This window comes from Schistocerca gregaria, chromosome 4 (assembly GCF_023897955.1).
Source record: "Schistocerca gregaria isolate iqSchGreg1 chromosome 4, iqSchGreg1.2, whole genome shotgun sequence".
Lineage (NCBI taxonomy): Eukaryota > Metazoa > Arthropoda > Insecta > Orthoptera > Acrididae > Schistocerca > Schistocerca gregaria.
Window position 1 is genome coordinate 356283995 of NC_064923.1, and position 19519 is coordinate 356303513.

Consider the following 19519-nt stretch of genomic DNA (forward strand, 5'->3'; position numbering starts at 1 on the left):
CTGTTAGTGGCAAGTTAGACAGTTCGCTTTGGTACACCAACAAATCTGGCGTCTTCATTCACCGTGTGATCATCTGTCTTCCAAACACAATTGCTCATTTCATCCAATGCGCCAGGTCTCTGCGTCCACGCACTTACTACACTGATTCCAATCAATTAGCACCCACAAACATACCTACCACATCAGAGACATCACATCAGCGGTGGAGGGTCACATGCCCGTCTGGTAACAGTCCTAAACTATCTATAACGCTCCTATTCTACCAGTGTACTCTTTTATGCGATGACTAGAATTTTGTCTGGTGAGCTTACTTAAGTGCAGTATTCGACACCCAAGAAACTAATCGTTTAATGTACGAGCGCTGTTTGTAAAGTAAGGTCCTATCGCCCCCAAAATGGAAACAACAAAGAAAATCAAAAATGTTATATTTTTAACAGGTTGCTACACTGTGCAGTTACTTCTCTAGATAGTCACTGCTCCGACTTAGATATCTGTCATAGCGTTGTACCAAGTTTCCAATACCCTGATCATAGAAGGCAGCCAGTTGATCTCACCCACACTTCTCTACGGTGGTCTGCAGTGCGCTGTCTTCATAGCCAGCTGTTCACATGAGCAGAGACGAACCTCAGAGAGAACCAAGTCTGGGCTGTATGGTGGGTGAACAAACACTTCCCATCGAAAACGGTGTAGGGTCTCCTCATTGCCCCCTTCAGTGTGCAACCGAGAATTCTAACGAAGAAGGAAATTCATGACAGGTACGTTATGTGGGATTTCATGAAATAAGGCGAAACCTTGCAGCGGGCATCCATACTTAGCGGGAGACATTAGTGTTCTAGGCATCTTTACATGCTCAATGATCTCTCAGAACTGAAGAGAGTGAGGTGACGCGAGCGACAGACATATTAGAGACACTGTCCAAAGAATTGTGCAAAGCTTCATCGGATTTTTACTGTCGTTTCCATTTCGCGACCTGTCGTACCTTAATTTCCGAATAGCCCTAGTGTGTCAGCTACAAAACGTCAGTACACTGCCTACCCAGCGAACAAGAAACTAAGATTCCTACGTTGATGGATACCTCTAAGGACGGCTTCTTGGTTCCCTCCACAGGTCCAACATGGCTTCCAGTGATTGGCAACTACCTGGAAATCCGTCGCCTGAGCAAGAAACTCTCATCACAGCACGAGGCGTTCGCTCACCTCGCCGAGCAGTATGGGTCGCCCGTGATCGGTTTACATGTTGGTGGCGATCTGACCGTCATCGTCTCCACCAGGAGCCTCAAACGCGAGGTGCTCACACGGCCCGAATTTGAAGGACGGCCCCAGAACTTCTTCACGTACCTACGCACTCTGAAGCTCCGAAAAGGTGAGTTGCACTCTTATTCTTACTTGCGCTTATATTTTGAACTTTTACGAGATACATCATTCCTGGTGAGTAATATAGCAAATTTTTCTAAGTTTTCACACTTGAAGTGAAGTATGCGATCCTAGGGTGTCTTCGTGTGTAGCTGGAGGGAGAGCCTCCGCACATGACAGCTGTCGCTGCCGCTGGGGTGGCGTGAGCTGTACAGTACGTACGATTTGGTTATGCACACTCCCATGATTCTGAAGAAGTAAGACCACATTTTATTCTATCTTCACCATACTCTACATACGGACTTGTACAGATAATACAACAGTACTGCAAAAATCTCAGTTCAGTATCTTCAATATTGTGCAACTGCCTAAAGGTTTGGTCAGTGACATGTACGTCAATGCGGGTGGACGTCCGGCGTTTAGGAGGCAGTTGCAGGTTATGAAATTAGAAATAGTGGCGTTTGCTATACAGACCTGAATCGACCTTTACGGATACAGGTACAGAGTCTGAAATCTTTCGTAGAAGCCGGAGGTCTCATGGCTGCAAAGAACGGAGGAAGTTCGATAGCCTGTCTAAGAAGAAATGGACCAAATTTCATTCGCTCACGCCGCAGGGCCTCACGTGACCGATTCCGTCTCCATGACAGATTTCGTCCTACACAGTTCCTTGTCTGATAGCGTCAGCGATGCTTAAGCCACAGCGTTACCTTGTCAGCACAACTTCACACATCCATCATGTGTACAGCACATCAAGTGAATGGCATCTGGTTAATATCCGGTATCATCTAGCCCAGCCCCTGCTAAACGTTTGGAAACGTTCCACTAGCTATGTAAATGTAAATAAGTAAATCAATTTGTTGCGAATCATGCCCTCCCATTTTGTACAGTACTGTATGATATATAAAATTTTACCTAAGAACCATACTAACTTTTTTGATAGAACACACTAATTAAGTGACTGCAATGTGTTCATTTATAATACTGGAAACAATAACCAAGAGATCAGTTCACACAGATTGTGTTTCTGGAGTCTTGTTTGCTTTCGTTACAGTACCTTACTGACATAATATTAATCACTTTAATAATTATTACTTAATTACGTTTTGCTGTGTAAGTGTGTAGAAAGAGTGTATGGAGGGCATATATAAATTGTAGATGTTCTGTTTTATTAAAATCTATTTAAAATCTATTCGTGGGAAAGTTCGTGTGCAATCATGAAGCATGGCACGTATGTCTTAACGTGCAGGTCTTCGTGTAAAAGGAGCCAGAAGAAATGACTGATTTGATGTTTCAGGAAAGTCGGCAGGTATATCATCCATCGTTTAAATAATGAAAACTACACCAATTTCTTATTTTTTCATGCTTAGCGTAATATGTTTTAAGAATTTACTCCCGTTTTCGTTGCATTTGTGCATTTGCTTACTAAATATTTTTGCTGATGTTCGTATGAGTGATTTTCTGCCTCTCTTGGGCCTTCTTAAGATCAAAAAGACGCAGGGGAGACAGAAAATCATGCTGGGGTAGACTATAACACTTTTTTTATCCTTTTGGTAATGGGGTGACAGACCTCAGATAGAAATGAAGCCGTTGGCAGAAAAATGAGAGCATAGAGCATTTTGCAGTCATTGTCTGGCATATACTGGGACTGGTAGAGCGTAGTGTGATGAGTTAGCGGTGTTGATGCTATTCACACACTGTGGAGCAATTCTTTTACAGATAGAAATCAGGTACGGACTGTAATCTGATGTAGTGGTAGTTTGGCTTTATGATTCAGCAGGCTACGCATAGTCTCTGCAAATTCTAGAACCGTCTGCTCATCTGTGCCGCCGAAACAGAACTCGACAGTTCTCAAATATGACTAATATGATAGGCTGGAGGCGTCGTTAACATAAAAACATTAGGGGCTATGTATAGAATCTCAGTACCATTCCCAGCTTGGTGAACTTGTCGTTCTCTCTGGAAGCGAAGTTACACTGCGTGTCTTCGCTAGTTTAATTTTCAACGAAATTTTGAGCCTGTATTTTCTGTCATTTCTTATGGGTTCTTGTATAGAAGCCATTCTTGATCTGGTACTTGATGTTATTCATTGCTTACGAGTCTCCCTGTAGACGTTACGTTTTGCAATCGATGCTGTGTTCTTGTTCCTTCATTCGCATATCTGTCTTTCATGGATAGTGCCATTGACATCGAACCCAAAAATAATATTTTCCATGTCTGTTATTACGAACAGTGTAATTACTGGAGAGTTCTAAAAATGTGAAACATATCTGGCGATGAGTTCTTGGTTTTAGTATGCTTAAGACAGAAAAACACAAATAACTGTAAAAGTTAATGATTTGTGTTGTTTAGTTTACAGTCGACGCATTAGAGTATTATTAGTGACGATGCTGTAGTCCCTAAACCCAGTCACAGAAACCAGGTAAGACCCATTGACATACACTTAGGGTACTTCGGCGCACGGCCTCTACGTATTAGTCACTTTCTAGAACATTCAAGGCTGATATTCTCTGCTAGAAATATAACTGGATCTCGGCAACAACACAAGATATGTGCATCAATCCTCTAACCAGCGATGTACTTCCTGGATGAACAGAATTAGGATACAAAATCCACTTGATGTGTCTGTATCATTTCTGTAACATAATCTGAGTGATTTTCACATAACGCGCGAAATACAGTTATCAGTTTATACTTCTGGCTCGAGGACAGTCATTCGACATGGAAATTTCAATTAATCTCGTATTTTACGTTGCGAACTTACGTCCTAGCCAGCTTTGGAGCAGTGAGGGAGACACGATGCTGCACTATTTCGCTGGCTGTGAGGTAGCGTTGTTACCTGTAAAGTGGGAGCTGCTTTGGTTCCTTGGTCAAGTCTTGCTGAAGGAAACGTTTTTAGCCGATGTGTTGCCCAGGGTAGCCTAGCGGTCTGCCACGGTTCGCGCGGTTCCCCCCGTCGGAGGTTCGAGTCTTCTCTCGGGCATGGGTGTGTGTGTTGTTCTTAGCGTAAATTAGTTTAAGTTAGATTAAGTTGTGTGTAAGCCTAGTGACCGATGACCTCACCAGTTTGGTCTCATAGGAAGGTACCACCACAAATTTAGCTGTTACGTTCCAGAGCTACAAGCAGTCAAATTGAAAATCGAGAAGGAAATTTTATTTATAAGTTGTCACATTCCGACACTACTTCATTTTGACACGGGACAGCAAGTAAAAACAATCTGTTTTGAATTCGAGAATGAGTAATATCTTCCTAATTCGTGCTGATGAAAGCACGCTCCTGTTACAGATACATAATGTTTTACTAAAATAGACTTTTGTCTTAAGGATAACGTGGTAACCCGAATTGAATTTGAATTAGTACAGTTCATATTTTAATAGTGTTGTCTGTTATTTTATTGAACGCAACAGTAAACATCAGAGACAAGTTAATCGACAACACCACATTCTCTAACATTACCTAAACCAGTTTGACAACGATCAGGTAGTTTACTGATTCTATACCTGCAGAACTGTACTAGATCTGAGCTAAAGAAGCATCAAACCAGGAAGTGCTTTTACTGTATACTATCAACATGTGATGAAATATTGTAGATCGTCTTTCTTACATTGCAACCTGTGTGTGTCTTAGTTGTTGGTGATTAATTCCTCTTTAGAAGTTAATATAAAGACATCATAACTAGTCCCAAGTAGGAACATTGCAATGGAATTCTCAATGAACAAACTCAAGTCAATCAAGCAAAAATAGTTTAATATTTTGTTAGACCATGCAGTACTACCGCTCCCAACTTCTCAACCTTTGCCTGTTGCATGCAAATGTCACATGACGCTTAAATGGTTTGCTCCCTGGCTTATCGAGGTTTCCTGAATGTGAAAAATCATTCATGTAAAAACGATATTTCTTGAGGCAAAAAGGTCTTTTTCTGACGTGTTTTGGCCGAAAGAACTCGCCACACAAACAATACAAAGATTCCGATCTGTCACTGTTGTCTCCCCCCCCCCCCCCCCTCTACTATCAAAAAGCAAACAATATGTAGGTAGAAGTCATTGGGGTGCAAATTACGGGTGATCGTTCAAAGTATTGTCTGTGTTTTGGAATAGCTGAGTTTAAGAAGCCACTGGAAGCACTAGTTTGAGATGGAGTTGAAGAAATCGTTGGGATTTATGGATGTTGGAGTGCGATGTTAGGATAATTGTATCATTGGCATATAGGAGAAGGTATAAGGGAGGAGAGGGACTAATCATATCAGCAGTGTACGGGGCTATGCGAGAATGTAAAAGGGCAGAGTGAGATGTAATTTGCGGGTATTACGCTTGTTTGCGGTTATATCCACTGAAGAGCCAAAGAAACAGGTACATCTGCTTAATATCGTGTAGGGCCCTCGCGATCATGCAGAACTGCCGCAAAACTACGTGGAATAGACTCGACTAATGCCTGAAGTAGTGCTGGAGGGAATTGACGCCATAAATCCTGTAGGGCTGTCCAGAAATCCGTAAAAGTACGAGGGGGTGGAGATCTCTTCTGAACAGTACTGGGCAAGGTATCGCAGATATGCTCAATAATGTTCATGTCTGGGGGGTTGGTGGGCAGCGGAAGTGTTTAAACTCAGAAAGATGTGGCTGGAGTCACTCTGGAGCATTTCTGGACTTGTGGGGTGTCGCATTGTCCTGCTGGAATTGCCCAAGTCCGTCGGAATGCACACTGGACTTGAATAGATGCAGGTGATCAGATAGGACGCTTAAATACGTGTCACCTGTCAGAGTCGTATCTAGACGTATCAGGGATCCCATATCACACCAACTGCACACTTACAGAGCCTCCACGAGCTTGAACAGTCCGCTACTGACATGCAGGATCAATGGATTCATGAGGCTGTCTCCATACCCGTACACGTCCATCTGCTCTATACAATTTGAAACGTGGCTCGTCCGACCAGGCAACATGTTTCCAGTCATCAAGAGTTTAGTGTCAGTGTTGGCAGACCCAGTCTAGCCGTAAGGCATTGTGTCGTGTAGTCATCAATGGTAAACGAGTGTGCCTTCGGTTTCGAGAGCCATTTTGATGATGATTCGTAGAACCGTTCGCTCGCTGACACTTGTTGTTGATAGCCCAGCGTTGAAATCTGCAGCAATTTGCAGAAGGGTTGCACTTCTGTCACGCTGAACGATTCTCTTCAGCTGTCGTTGATCCCGTTCTTGCAGGTTCTTTTTCCGGCCGCAGCGATGTCGGAGATTTCATGTTTTACCTGATTCCTGATATTCACGGTACACTCGTGAAATCGTCGTACGGGGAAATCCCCACTTCATCGCTACCTCGGTGATGATGTGTCCCATCGCTCGTGCGCCGATTATAACACCACGTTCAAAGTGACTTAAATCTTGATAACTTGTCATTATAGCAGCAGTAATCGAGCTAACAACTGCGTCAGAATTTGTTTTCTTATATGGGCGTTGCTGATCGCAGTGCCGCATTCTGCCTGTTTACATATCGCTGTATTTGAATACGCATGCCTGTACCAGTTTTTTGGCGCTTCAGTGTACGGACAGTAGGATAGGACTCATTAAGATGGACATAGTTTATTGTGGGTGCATACCTATGGAGTTTTAAAAGAATATCAGAACGTCATCCACTGTAAAAGTACACGAGTTGTTCGTCAGAAGAAAAGCTAGGCCAAAAGTCACATTTAGGTGTTTACAAGTCTAGTCTAGTACAAGTGGAAATCGTGTAAACAACAGTGTTCTGTGCAGTAGTGCTATTTTTTTCTGTGCTCCGCCAATATCTGCGAGAAAATGGTAAACAGAAGAATCAACAGCAGCGCGTCCAGCAGCGGGGAAGCAGCAGGTGCGGCGGGCCTGCTCCTGGCGGAAGGTGCGGCCGCGGCTCCCGGTATAGCGGAGTTGGTTCGCTCTGAGGTAAACGCTGCGCTTCGCGATAAAAACAATCTCGATCTGATAGCAGGCACCATATCATATACTGTAACGGCAGTAGTATTGGCCAAAATGCGTGAAACTGTTGAGGCCAATACTGCCGAAATTACAGCACTAAAAAAGTCTGTGTCTGAATACGAGAAAAAGGCACGAGAGTTGGAAGTGAAACTATCTGCCGCCACAGACGAGCTAGAACAGTACCAAAGGCGAAATAGTCTACGACTGTTTGGAGTAGCAGAAAATAAAGAAGAAGACACGGACAACCTGCTTATACAGGTTGCGCGTGAAAAATTAGGCGTCGAAGTGACCAAGGCAGACATTGACAGGAGCCACCGGGTGGGACGAAAACTACCAGGTGCTACCAAACCTCGTCCAATAATTATTAAATTTGTGTCGTACCGAAAAAGGGCTGAGATCTTTACCCAGAAGAAGAAGTTAGCAAGGACAGGGATTACAATAAGGGAAGATCTGACACACGAGCGGCTAAAGATTTTAAACAGTGCCATATCCCATTTCGGTCTTCAGAATGTGTGGACTCAGGATGGCAGAGTAATCATTAAGACTGCAGCTGGAAAGAAGACAGTCACAAACATGACAGAACTAAATAGTATTAAGTGAACCTACTCGAGCCAAAAGTCAAACTTAACACCATTTTCAAATTTTAACAGTCCTATACTCAGATATAGTCTTGTAATTGTATTAACTTTTTAATTATTTGTACCTTCAACTAATTGTTTTGGTAACTTATTAACTTTTCAATTATTTGTACCTTCAACTAATTGTTTTTGTAACTGTATTAACTTTTTACTATTTTTGTGTCTTTAGCTGTAGCCATTGCTTAGTTTTAGTTACTGCTAATACTTTTTTCATTTTCTCAGTTTATTCTCTTCCATTCTGTAATAGTTCTATTGCAATTATTTGTCTCTCCTTTAGTCCATTAGTCAACCATCTCTTCGGTTTAAATTGTTCATAACAAAAATTACTATCAGTATCACTTTAGCAAATTTCAATTTAATTATAGCTTCCTACGATACTCTATTAAATATTAAGCTTTCTTCTCTCTGCTGGCAGCATCGGCCTCTTAAATCACTCCTCTTTCCCTTATTTCCACCCTAAGCTGTTTCAAATACTCTAATTACACTTTTCCTCTTACGACATAGGATACTCAGTGACACACAGCTGTCACCATTTTGGTCATATTCTCCCTGCACCGAATACCACTAATCCATTTTCTATACTCCCGCAACCTCAGGAAATCTCTTGCAGTCGCTTTTCTTTCGGCTCTCGCGGAGTCACAAACAGGGCGCGCAAAATCTCGGACACCCCTGGAATATGTCACTTGGCGGAAACACCGGTCAGTGCCCCTCGCGGCAGGTAGTGCCTAACAAAGGGACAAACCAGTCTGCCACCCTACTCCAGGCTGCTCAGCGGAACGCGTCCGAGCTTTTAGCAGCTCACTGCAACATTCAGTCTTTACCTGCGCATTATGAAGAACTTAGCCTCTTCTTCCACCAACTAAACTACCACGTAATCCTCTTATCCGAAACGTGGTTGAAACCACACATATCCTCTGCATCTATTCATCTCCCAGGGTACACATTTCTTAGGGCAGACAGATCAAAAAAGCGAGGTGGCGGGGTCGGCGCATATATACGAACAGATCTCAAAGCGAAAGTCTTATGTACGTCAAATCCTGCTGAAGAAAAAGAGGCTGAATTCATGTTCATTGAAATAAATATACAAAGTCGGAAATTCTTGACTGGCGTCGTGTACAAGCCGCCAAAAATAAGCTCAATGAGTTCCTTCCAGTCGGAATTACATTCACTTCAGTGTCAATACGAACATGTCATCGTAATGGGTGACTTGAACATAGACCTGCTAAGAGACACTCCCTCCGCAATAAACCTAAGAAGATTGTTTAGTTGCAATAGCATGAACATTCTTCCATTACAACCTACACACCATACGGCGCACAGTCATACTCTTATAGACGTGATCGCAACGAAACAGACTGACAAAGTAAGAGATGTTGGTCAATCATCGGCCCCTGGCCTCTCAGCACATGATGTAATATTCCTGGCCTACTCTGTGCAGCCCCCAAGGATCAAATCGCGTTACATAACTTGTAGGAACATGAAACGTATTGACCTTGACGCTCTAACAGCCGATTGCTCAGAAATCTCATGGCATCAAATAATCAGAGAACCCACAATCGACGGCAAAATTAATGAACTTGGTGATAAACTCACTGCCCTCTATGACAAACATGCACCTGTGCGCACAGTCCGTGTAAGAAAATCTCCTGCTCCATGGCTGACAGCTGAATTACGTCAAATGATGACTAATAGGGATGCTGCCCACAGGCGTTTCAAGGCAGATCCGAAACCCGAACGTTTTGAAGAATATAGAAAGCTACGGAACAGAGTGAAACAATGCATTCGCAATGCCAAAATCAGGCACGCTCGCTCCCTCGTATGCAGCGATCTGACACCCACGACTCTATGGAAGAATCTCCGTAGCCTGGGGGTCGGAAAGGCAAAATCGGAAACTACTTTTCATGTGTCAGCTAACGAATTAAATGAATTCTTCTCTGCACCTCTGAATACCAGCACGGCTGATGATTTCCGTCCACAAGAATCCCCAAACAGGATAACTAACAACGATACATTTCATCTAAAACATGTAACAACAAATACGGCAAGAAAAGCAATAATGAGAATCTCTTCTGATGCAATAGGCAACGACAGTATCGGTATAACCATGATTAAGAATGTTGCCGATATCTTAGTACCTGTCTTAACTGACATATTTAATTTTTCCCTCGTGAACGGAATATACCCCACTGCATGGAAAAGAAGCATAATTCGACCCATCCCTAAGGTCGAAAACCCGCAACTGCCTAGTGATTACCGACCAATTAGCATACTGCCTGCTGTTTCCAGAGCACTGGAATATATTGTTCATGACCAAATCACTGAACACTTGCATGAATTCATTCTATATGACAAATTTCAATCCGGTTTCCGTAAACATCACAGCACAAACACTGCTCTAATTAAAGTAACTGATGACCTGAAATATGCCATCGACAATCGAAAGGCAACAATATTGACGCTACTGGACTTCAGCAAAGCTTTTGACACTGTTAACTTTGACATATTACTCAGAAAAATGCAACAGCTTAATTTCTCTGATAGTGCAATGAGATGGTTTGAAAGCTACTTAAAAGACAGACAGCAATGTGTTGTCTGCGCAAATGAAAAATCTTCCTGGAAACATGTTTCTTCGGGAGTGCCACAAGGATCAGTCTTAGGACCACTTTTGTTTTCTTTATATGTCAACGATATTTCGTCGGTTTTGTCCTCCTGTAAACATCATTTCTATGCCGACGACCTCCAGCTCTACCTCAGCGTCAGACCTGAAGACGTAAACACTGCAATCGCTCTGATGAATGATGATCTGTCTTCAGTAGTGACATGGGCGAAAAACCTGGGGCTTAAATTAAATGCAAAAAAGACGCAAGTAATCTTAATAGCCCATCAGAAATTAATAAGTTCAGATTTCCGCGAACGGCTACCTACTATTCTGCTCGAAGGTACTCCAATACCATATCAGAAAACAGTGAAGAACTTGGGTGTAACTTTGGACGAGCATCTCAACTGGGCGGAGAATACAGTCGCAGTGTGCCGAAAAACGTCTGCTTGTCTCTATGCTCTCAAAAAGTTTCGGAACATATTCCCACAGGACTTGAAACGCCAGCTCGTGCAAGCACTCGTTCTACCGAACCTCCACTATTGTGATGTGATTCAACAAGGCATGAGTAGTGAAAACAAAAGACGGCTAGAGCTAACCATGAATGCCTGTGTGCGTTACACCTGCAACATTCGCCGATATGATCATGTTAGTGCTTCATACTCCGAGCTAGGGTGGCTGCAGCCGGACAAACTGCGTGACTACCACACTCTATGTCTACTTCACCGACTCCTCATCGCGCAAGCACCCCAGTACCTAGCTTCAGAGATTAAAATCCTGTCATGCCATCATAATCGAAACACGAGGTCACTCTTATCTGGTATCCTAACTGTGCCCACTCACAAAACAAAAACTTTTGCAAACTCCTTCTCAGTTGCCGCTGTCCGCCTCTGGAACAAACTGCCCCTTACCTTGAGGAAAATTCAATCTCCTGTTGCTTTTAAGAAGAAGTTGAAGCATTTCCTACTATCATCCGCATAAAATTCTCCACAAAATTAATGTGCAAGGCAAATCCTCTCATCTGTCAAATAGCAAAGCTAGTGTCTCCTATCTTGCTCCTGAGATGCCTTCCTCTTCATCTATCTCTATTAGACACGCAGTCTCCTTTTCCTTTATATTTTCCTTAATTATGTTTCATCATGTCTCTCTATTCTTCTCCTCGCTTCACCATGAGTCTCCCTCATACTCCCTGCTGCCAGCACTCCTATCTTAAATCTTTCACTTCAATAATGTATTTTTCGAGGTGTACTTTTCTAATTGTTTATCTCACTTTTTGTATTAGATGTAGTTTAACATGCCTACTGAAACATATGACTGTAAAATAAGTAGAATGCCTGGTTAGATGTAAGAGAGGGCCTGATGGCCCTAATCTTGCCAGGTTAAATAAATAAATAAATAAAATAAAATAAAAATACAAGTATGTAATATTGTGTTGGGAGATGATTGATTCAAAGATGTTAGGCTGATGGATAGGTAGGAGTTTCAACGGTAGGTTTGTCGGGTTTAAGGAAAAGTAGGAAATGTGAAGTTTTCGACGGTCATGTGAAGGATCGCACCGTAGAGGCTTGCAAGGATTTTTAGGAAGAAGCAGGGACAGGCTTTCAGGTGGCAATATGAAACACAGTAGTGACTAGGAGCAATATTTTGTTTTTTGTTTAATATTTGATGGACTCTTGTATTGTCACTGATAGATTGTCTGTTTGTTGTATGTGCTCTAGGCAGTGGAACTAAGAGAGAGCTGGGAGAGCTGGTGTATTAATAACAGCAAATGGCATCTTGTATAAGTATTAAGCAGTTCACAGTTGCATAAACCACCGCAGATGGGGACTTAGCACAGGAGAGTGAGGAAATAAAGATCATAGCAATATTGGAAATGATGTTTCCTGTCGACTATAGAATTCAATACTATAAACCACTGTCAGTTTCAAGAAAGAAGATGTGGAATAACTTAGTGATTATTTTCTTGTTGAAACAACGGTAACAAGTGGTGGAATCCTAAGTGCGGAATACAAAAAATTGGAGTATGGTATCAATCGCTTTTTGGGTAACAGCATATGCAGTAACAAAAATAAAGTGTCGAACTGGATTAAATTTCGAAAGATTATGACTGCTCTTGAAACATTCTGTACTATACATTACTCGACACTAATGGGGCAATTGACTGCACATGTGTTTCAGTCAAACAAATTGCATGTACATGACGACATCAACAGAAAGTGATTGGCAAGCTTTAAAGTTTTCAAACTTACTTTTGTATGGTCTGGGGGACTTTGGCCGTTCACTTACATAATAAAATGAAACTCCTACAGCCCCTCTCCCCCCCCCCTCCCCCAATGTGCTTTCAGTTCTTTCGTGAGTTCGTGCCCAGCACATACGGGACCCTGAGCTATTGCAGTCCATTTTTCCATCCTGAGCTGCATTTCCTTCACCTTGCCAGTCCCTCCCCATCGTGGCTCATTCCCCACTGTCACCACCTTCCCCTCTCTTGGTGTTTTTAGTTATGTCAACCACGCTATCCACCTGGTTCCCGGTATTCCTTGCAGTTTTCTTCCTCTTTCATCCTTTTTGGCATTTTTGGCCCCCATCGTGGTTTGTCATCCACTTCCGAATTTTCTGACATTAGTGTGGGCCATTTGAAGAAGAACTCCCTCCGCAGCATCAACAGCTTGGATTCCTCTACCCACTTACTCCCCCTCTTGATTATCCACAATGGCCCCCTCTCCCCCCGATAGGTAACTAGCTTGTGTCGCCAGTCCATTTGGTGGGACTGTTATGTACTCATCTGGCTGAGCCCCCTGAAAACTCAGGGACCATACTGCTGACATCAGAGCTGTTGCCTTCCCATGTATGCTAAGGAATGGTTACTTATCACCCTGGAGCATTGGAACTCCTGGCAATGGCCACCATGCCAGATAGCCATTGCTGTGGCTGGGGAGAGCATCTGATCAGGGTGGGCGATATCAGGGTGGATGCTTGGCGCTTGAAGTGTACCAAGCTGCCAAAATCTGGTTGTTCTCAAACTGTCATCTCTTCAAAAGGTATCACTGAATGCTACTTTGTTTGACCCTGCAGCCTTCCCTTCCCCGGTTATGCTCTTGGAGGAGGGCCAGGCTCTCCATCTTGGATGAAACACTTTCCCCACTACGTAGTCTGTACTAGATGGGGGCACATTCACCACCACAAAACCGTTGTTTATTGTGGAGAACATCGAGGATAAGTTTGGTGAAGTGGAATCTCTCAATAAAATGCTGTCAGGCTCCCTGTTGATTAAAGCTTCTTCTGCCACCCAATTTACAGCCCTTCGTGCTTGTAATCGCCTTGGCACTTGGCGACAGCCCAGTGTCTATTACCCTGCACCAGTCCCTGAATATGGTCCAGGGAGTGGTTTCTCATACGGACTGAAAACTGACGAGGAGATCTGGGCTAATCTGGAGTGATTCAGCATCTTCAGTGTCTGCAAAAGGGTCATAAGGACAATTGCACAGACACCAGTGCATTTATTCTGGCTTTTGAGGAAGATATCCTCCCAGAGAAGGTCGAGGTTATATTTTACCAATGCGATGCGAAATCGTACGTCCTGCCACCCATGAGGTGCTTTTGGTGCTTAGGTTCTGAGCATATGTTTTCCCACACCCTGAATGCTCTGCTGTGTGGTGACTGTGGCCATAAACTCCATTATCTGACGCTCAGGCCAGCCAAAAATATAACTATCTTCACCCTGTGTCGATTTCTTCTATTTTTGCCTCTGTTACGTCCTTTCCCCCTCCTACTTCATACTTACCCCATCCCTATCCCTCTGCCATCTCCCCCTCCTCGGTGGTTCTCATGCCCTGCCCTCCAGGTGCCATTACCTTCCCAAACCGAGGAATTGATCCACATGGTCGCCTACTCTCTTTCAGTTTTGGATCTTACGGAAGTCTCCTCTCCCTTGTGCCCTGTCATCCTCAATCTCCGAAACGGATGAAGAAGAAACGTAAGTCCCAGGACAAGGCCCTCTTCCTGGTGCCCCCTGAGTCTGACATCTTATTTATGGATGTCATCCCATCCTTGTCGGTGACGCCCACTGACCAGGTGACATGACTTCCCCTCGGCTTCTTTATGGCTCACCTGGACTCTCACAGCATGATAATTCACTGGAATGCAACAGTTACTACCGTCTTGCTCTTCAAGAAACGCACTTCCGTGATGACAACTGTCCAACGCTTCATGGTTATCGGGAGTTCTGTCGGAAATGTGCCAGCGCTGGAATAGCGTCTGGAATGGTCTGGTTCACGCTGATATCATTAGTTACTGGTTCCCCTTCATACTAACCGGAAGAAATAACGGTATGAATGCAAACAACCCCAGCAAGCATCATTTGCAAATGTCTGCCTCCCTCCAGGTAGGCCACTTCCTTATGCTGATCTATCTGCCTTAATACAGCAACTCACGTCCCTATACCTCCTCCTTAGGGACTTCAGTGCACGCTATCCCCCTGTGGGGGAGTGCTACTTCGATGGGTAGTGGGTCTTCTAATTGACCAACTTATTACTGACTTTAATTTGTGTCTCCTCAATGACGGCTCCCCTACCCATTTCAGTACCGCTCACAGCACCTTTTCTACTATCAATCACACAAACTCCTTCCCTGCTATTGTGGCTTTCCCACACTGGTTACGCCGTAATGATCTTTGTGACAGTGACCACTTTCTGATGCTGCTATCGTTCCCCTGCCGCCACCAGGTAGACAAGCCCCAGCGTTAGACATTGTACAGAGCCAATTGGCCCTTATATACTTCAGCTCTTAGACATCTCTTTCTCGGATTGCATTGATACGGTCGTGCAAGACGTCTCTGCCACTCTCCTTCATGCTGGTGGCACTACTACCCCCTTTCCACAGGTCCCCCTTGTCGTCCACCGACCCTGTGATGAGCCAAGGACGTAGCAGTCGCTATCCAGGACCACCAACGGACGCTACAACTATTTAAACGACACTATTCACAGACCAACCTTAACGCATTTAAGCGTCGGTGTGCAAAGCGTAAGCAGAGTAAATAGAAATGCTGGGAGTGCTATATTTCCTCCCTGGGGATGTGTGCTTTACTGTCGAACGTTTGGTCCAGACTCTGTAGCCTTCTGGGCCGCCAGCAACAATCAACTGTTCAAGGTCCCATCCTAAAGGACGCTCTGTGTACTGATCCATCAGTCCTTGCAGAACGCCTCGCACCACACTTTGCGACAGCGTCAGCATCCTCTTCCTATCGTGCTACCTTTCTTCATTATAGAATTCAGCTTGGTGGGTGTTTAAACAGAGGGGGTTTGTTCACCTCCTGTATTCATTAGACTGTTCATTCTATTCTGGAAACCATGTAATTCTTCTTCGCTTTCACTAAGGATATCAATGTCATCAGCGAATGGTATAATTAATATCCAGTCACCTTGAATTTTAATTCCACTCCTGAAACTTTCTTTTATTTCCGTCATTTATTCTTCGGTGTCGAGATTGAACACTACAGGCGAAAGACTACATCCCTTTTTAATATTGTGGAATTTTCACACCGCGATCCGGCGGCAAACCCGTTAAGACTATTTACAACTTAGGTAAGTGATTAACATTGAAAGATCACCGGTGAAAGTAAGTGTGATAGAAGCCATTGCAAATGTGAAATGTTGTTACATTAATAGCCAGCGTAACGCCAGAATGCTGAATGCAAGCACGTAAACGTGCATGCATTGTGTTGCACAGGTGCCAGATATCAGTTTGTGGGTCGGAGCTTGATGCCTCTGGACTTGGTCGGTCAACACAAGGAAGGTTAATACTGGTTGTGGATAACACTGCTGTTCTCGACGGATGATGTCCCATACGTGCATGATTGGAGACAGATCTGGTGATCGAGCAGGCCAAGCCAACATGTCGATAATCTGTAGAGCACAAAGGAGTATCTGGGCGAGTGGTGTTATGTTGAAAAACACCCCCTAGAATAGTGCTCATGAATGACAGCACAATGGATTGAATCACCAGATTGCTCCTGCTGTCATACGAAATCGCATCCCAGACTAAAACCCCAGTTGTAGGTCCAATGTGTCTCTCACACAGACAGGTTGGTTGCGGGACCTCAACTAGCTTCCTTCTAAGCAACATTCAACCATCACTGGTCCCGAAACAGAACTAGCTTTCATCACAAAACACAACAGACTTTCACCCTACCCTGTCACTTGTCATCACTATAGTCGCAAATGGCGTTGGTTTGGAGTCAGTGGGAGGCACGCTACAGGGCGTTTGGCTCGGAACTGTCCTTGAAACAACTGATCAGTAACTGTACATTATGTCACTGTGGTGCCAGCTGCTGCTCAAATTGCTACTGCAGTTGCAGTATAATGCGGCAGAGCGAGACACAGGACACCTCCTGACCACCGCTGCCAGCAATCATGCACTGTGGCAGAATTCTTTCCAAGTTCTTCTGTACTGTTACAGGACGAACATCCAGTTTCTCGCAGCCCTGTTATGCGACCTAGGTCAAACTCAGTGAGCTGTTGATAATGACGTAACTGTCGACTTAAAGGCATTTTTCACTAACATCAACTCACCACGTCCATTGTCAAGACGACTAATTCCCAAGACTGTGACAGCATGTAAAGTAAATCTGATTTGCATCCTTATAGGGGAGCTACTAGCCTCACTCTTTGGACACTGGTGCGAAATTTTAATAGAAACACGTCTACCAAAATTCGTTTATGTTGCATAATTACTTCTTGGTGTTGCGATATCTTTTGCCATCAGTGCATCAAAGGAGTCGGAGTATTGTGTTGTAAGGGGCATTTTAACCATTTTAAAGCTGCCCAGTTTAGCTGTTGGTGATGTGACTGAAGTGGAAACGAGAAGGACAACAAGAACTAAACCAAGACCAGGGAATCCACATGTACTGATGGACGTTCAACGTCCAGCATTGCGGAGGATGGTTGTAAAACGTCGCATGAAATCAGCGAAAGGCAACCAGCAGTCCCGCTAGCACAATGATTATGTGTTGGGAGTTAAAAGTTAAAAAGAATGAGTTACAATTCCTCATAAGCCACAAATTTATGTAGTCAATGCTAAGCGACCCTCGAGCTGATGTAAAGAGCGACGCTACTGGGCTGTGGATGCATAGAAACGAGTGAATTGGAGTGATGAATCACTGAATGGTTTGGGTTTGACAACTGCCTGGGGAAGGCTACCTCCCGTTATGTGTAGTGCCCACTGTAAAATACGGGGAGTCTGTGTTATGGATGTTTTTCGTGGTTAGGATATGTCCCTCTACTGCTCTTTCTGGAGGACAGCCGATTAAATGCGCGTCCAGATATTCATATTTAGGTTTCCTGTGATTTCCCTAAATCGCTCCTTTGAAGAGGTACGCCCCATTTCCTTCCCCTTCCTTAAAACAATGCAAGTTTGAACTCTGTCTTGAACGAGTTCGATGTCGATGGGACGTTAAACCCTAATATTTGTTCTTTGCGCCTAAATAAAATGGTCGGTAGGTACACATTTTACAGCTTTGTGCACTGCGTACTGTAGAGAAACAGTTCGGAGACGACGATTTTTTGTACCAGCTTGACAGTGCAATTTGGGGCAATGGTTTGTGAACAATGACATTCCTCCAATGGACCATCCTGGCCAGAGTCCCGTCTTGAACCAAATGGAACACCTTTGGTATGAGTTAGCACGAAGACTTTGCTGGAGTGTACAACATAGCTCCTGATATGGAGGGAACATTTTCTGCAATTCCTCCAGTCATTCATGACTCGTCATCGAGGATGCCCCCAGCACGCTTGAAACTGTCATAAATGCGAACGGTGGACACAACCCATATTAATGCCCGCTAATAACTGTTTGGAAACTTTTCGTAAATTAACGCTGCAGCCGGCCGCTGTGGCCCAGCGGCTCTAGGCGCTTCAGTCTGGAACCGCGCTGCTGCTACGGTTTCAGGTTCGAATCCTTCCTCGGGTGTGGATGTGTGTGATGTCCTTAGGTCAGTTACCTTTAAGTAGTTCTAAGTCTAGGGGACTGATGACCTAACATGTTAAGTCCCATAGTGCTTAGAGCCATTTGAACCACTTTTTAATGGATACTGATAAGCGATGAACACCCAGATTTAGGTTTCCCATGGCTTCTCAAAATTGCCTCTGACTAAAGTTGCGATGGTTTCTTTTAAAATGACTCGTTCCGGTTTGTTGCTCACTCTTCTCAAATCCGTGCATGTGTTACATGGCCACTGACCTCGTCGTCAGCACAAGGATATGTCTTAACATTCCTTGCTTTCTTTATCCTTTTGTCTTGATACTGAAGGTCCAGGTGAGCTGAGCATGAAACAGTGAGCTGATAGACATGTGATTTGACTGCACAGGTGTAGCGATGGTGGACGGCAAGCTGTGGCAGGAGCAGCGCGCCTTCGTGATGAAACACCTGCGCTCTCTGGGCTTCGGCGGGCCAGCCATGCAGGATCAGGTGGGGGAGGAGGTCCGCGCCATGCTCGCAGAACTGAGCGACAGCCGTGGGAGGCCGATGCAGCTCAAGCAACTGCTGCCACGCTCGGTGCTCAACGTCATTTTCCACTTCTGCGCTGGTGAGTAACCCCAACCTTTCACTGGACTGGTACCTCCTCCTCTTCTCAAATATATTTCGTTCACCTTAAGAATAAAGTTGATGTAAACAAACAAGAACGAGATGATTCGTCAGCAGCCGTAGCACATGTACAGTGGTGTTGTTACGCTATTGCAAGTAGGTCCTACATACCTCTTAGATAATTTCTTACGATGTTACACTAAATGAAACTTTAAGATGTTCTAATGCGTTAAAAGTTACCAACGTTTTCGTTAATCACACTTCAGCTACGTAGTTTTTAGTTCCATCTCTGTAATGTTGTGCTCTGACTGTAGCGTTGTTGATGCTTGGTGTGAAAATGACTGCCGCTGCTTCCTGCTTAGCATGGAAAAACGTGCGTGGAACAGCGATAAAAAGTAGCGAGATACATATCGTTC

General features: G+C 44.0%; 1 protein-coding gene across 1 annotated transcript in view; it reads left to right on the plus strand.

Annotated features, from left to right (window-relative positions):
* The window catches only part of LOC126268099 (methyl farnesoate epoxidase-like), a 327355-nt gene that overhangs the window by 171764 nt on the left and 136072 nt on the right, over positions 1-19519 (plus strand). Inside the window, exons 2-3 of the mRNA XM_049973607.1 lie at positions 1108-1362; positions 18886-19104. Of these exons, the coding sequence (XP_049829564.1) occupies positions 1108-1362; positions 18886-19104 (474 nt within the window). The remainder of the gene's footprint in view (positions 1-1107; positions 1363-18885; positions 19105-19519) is intronic.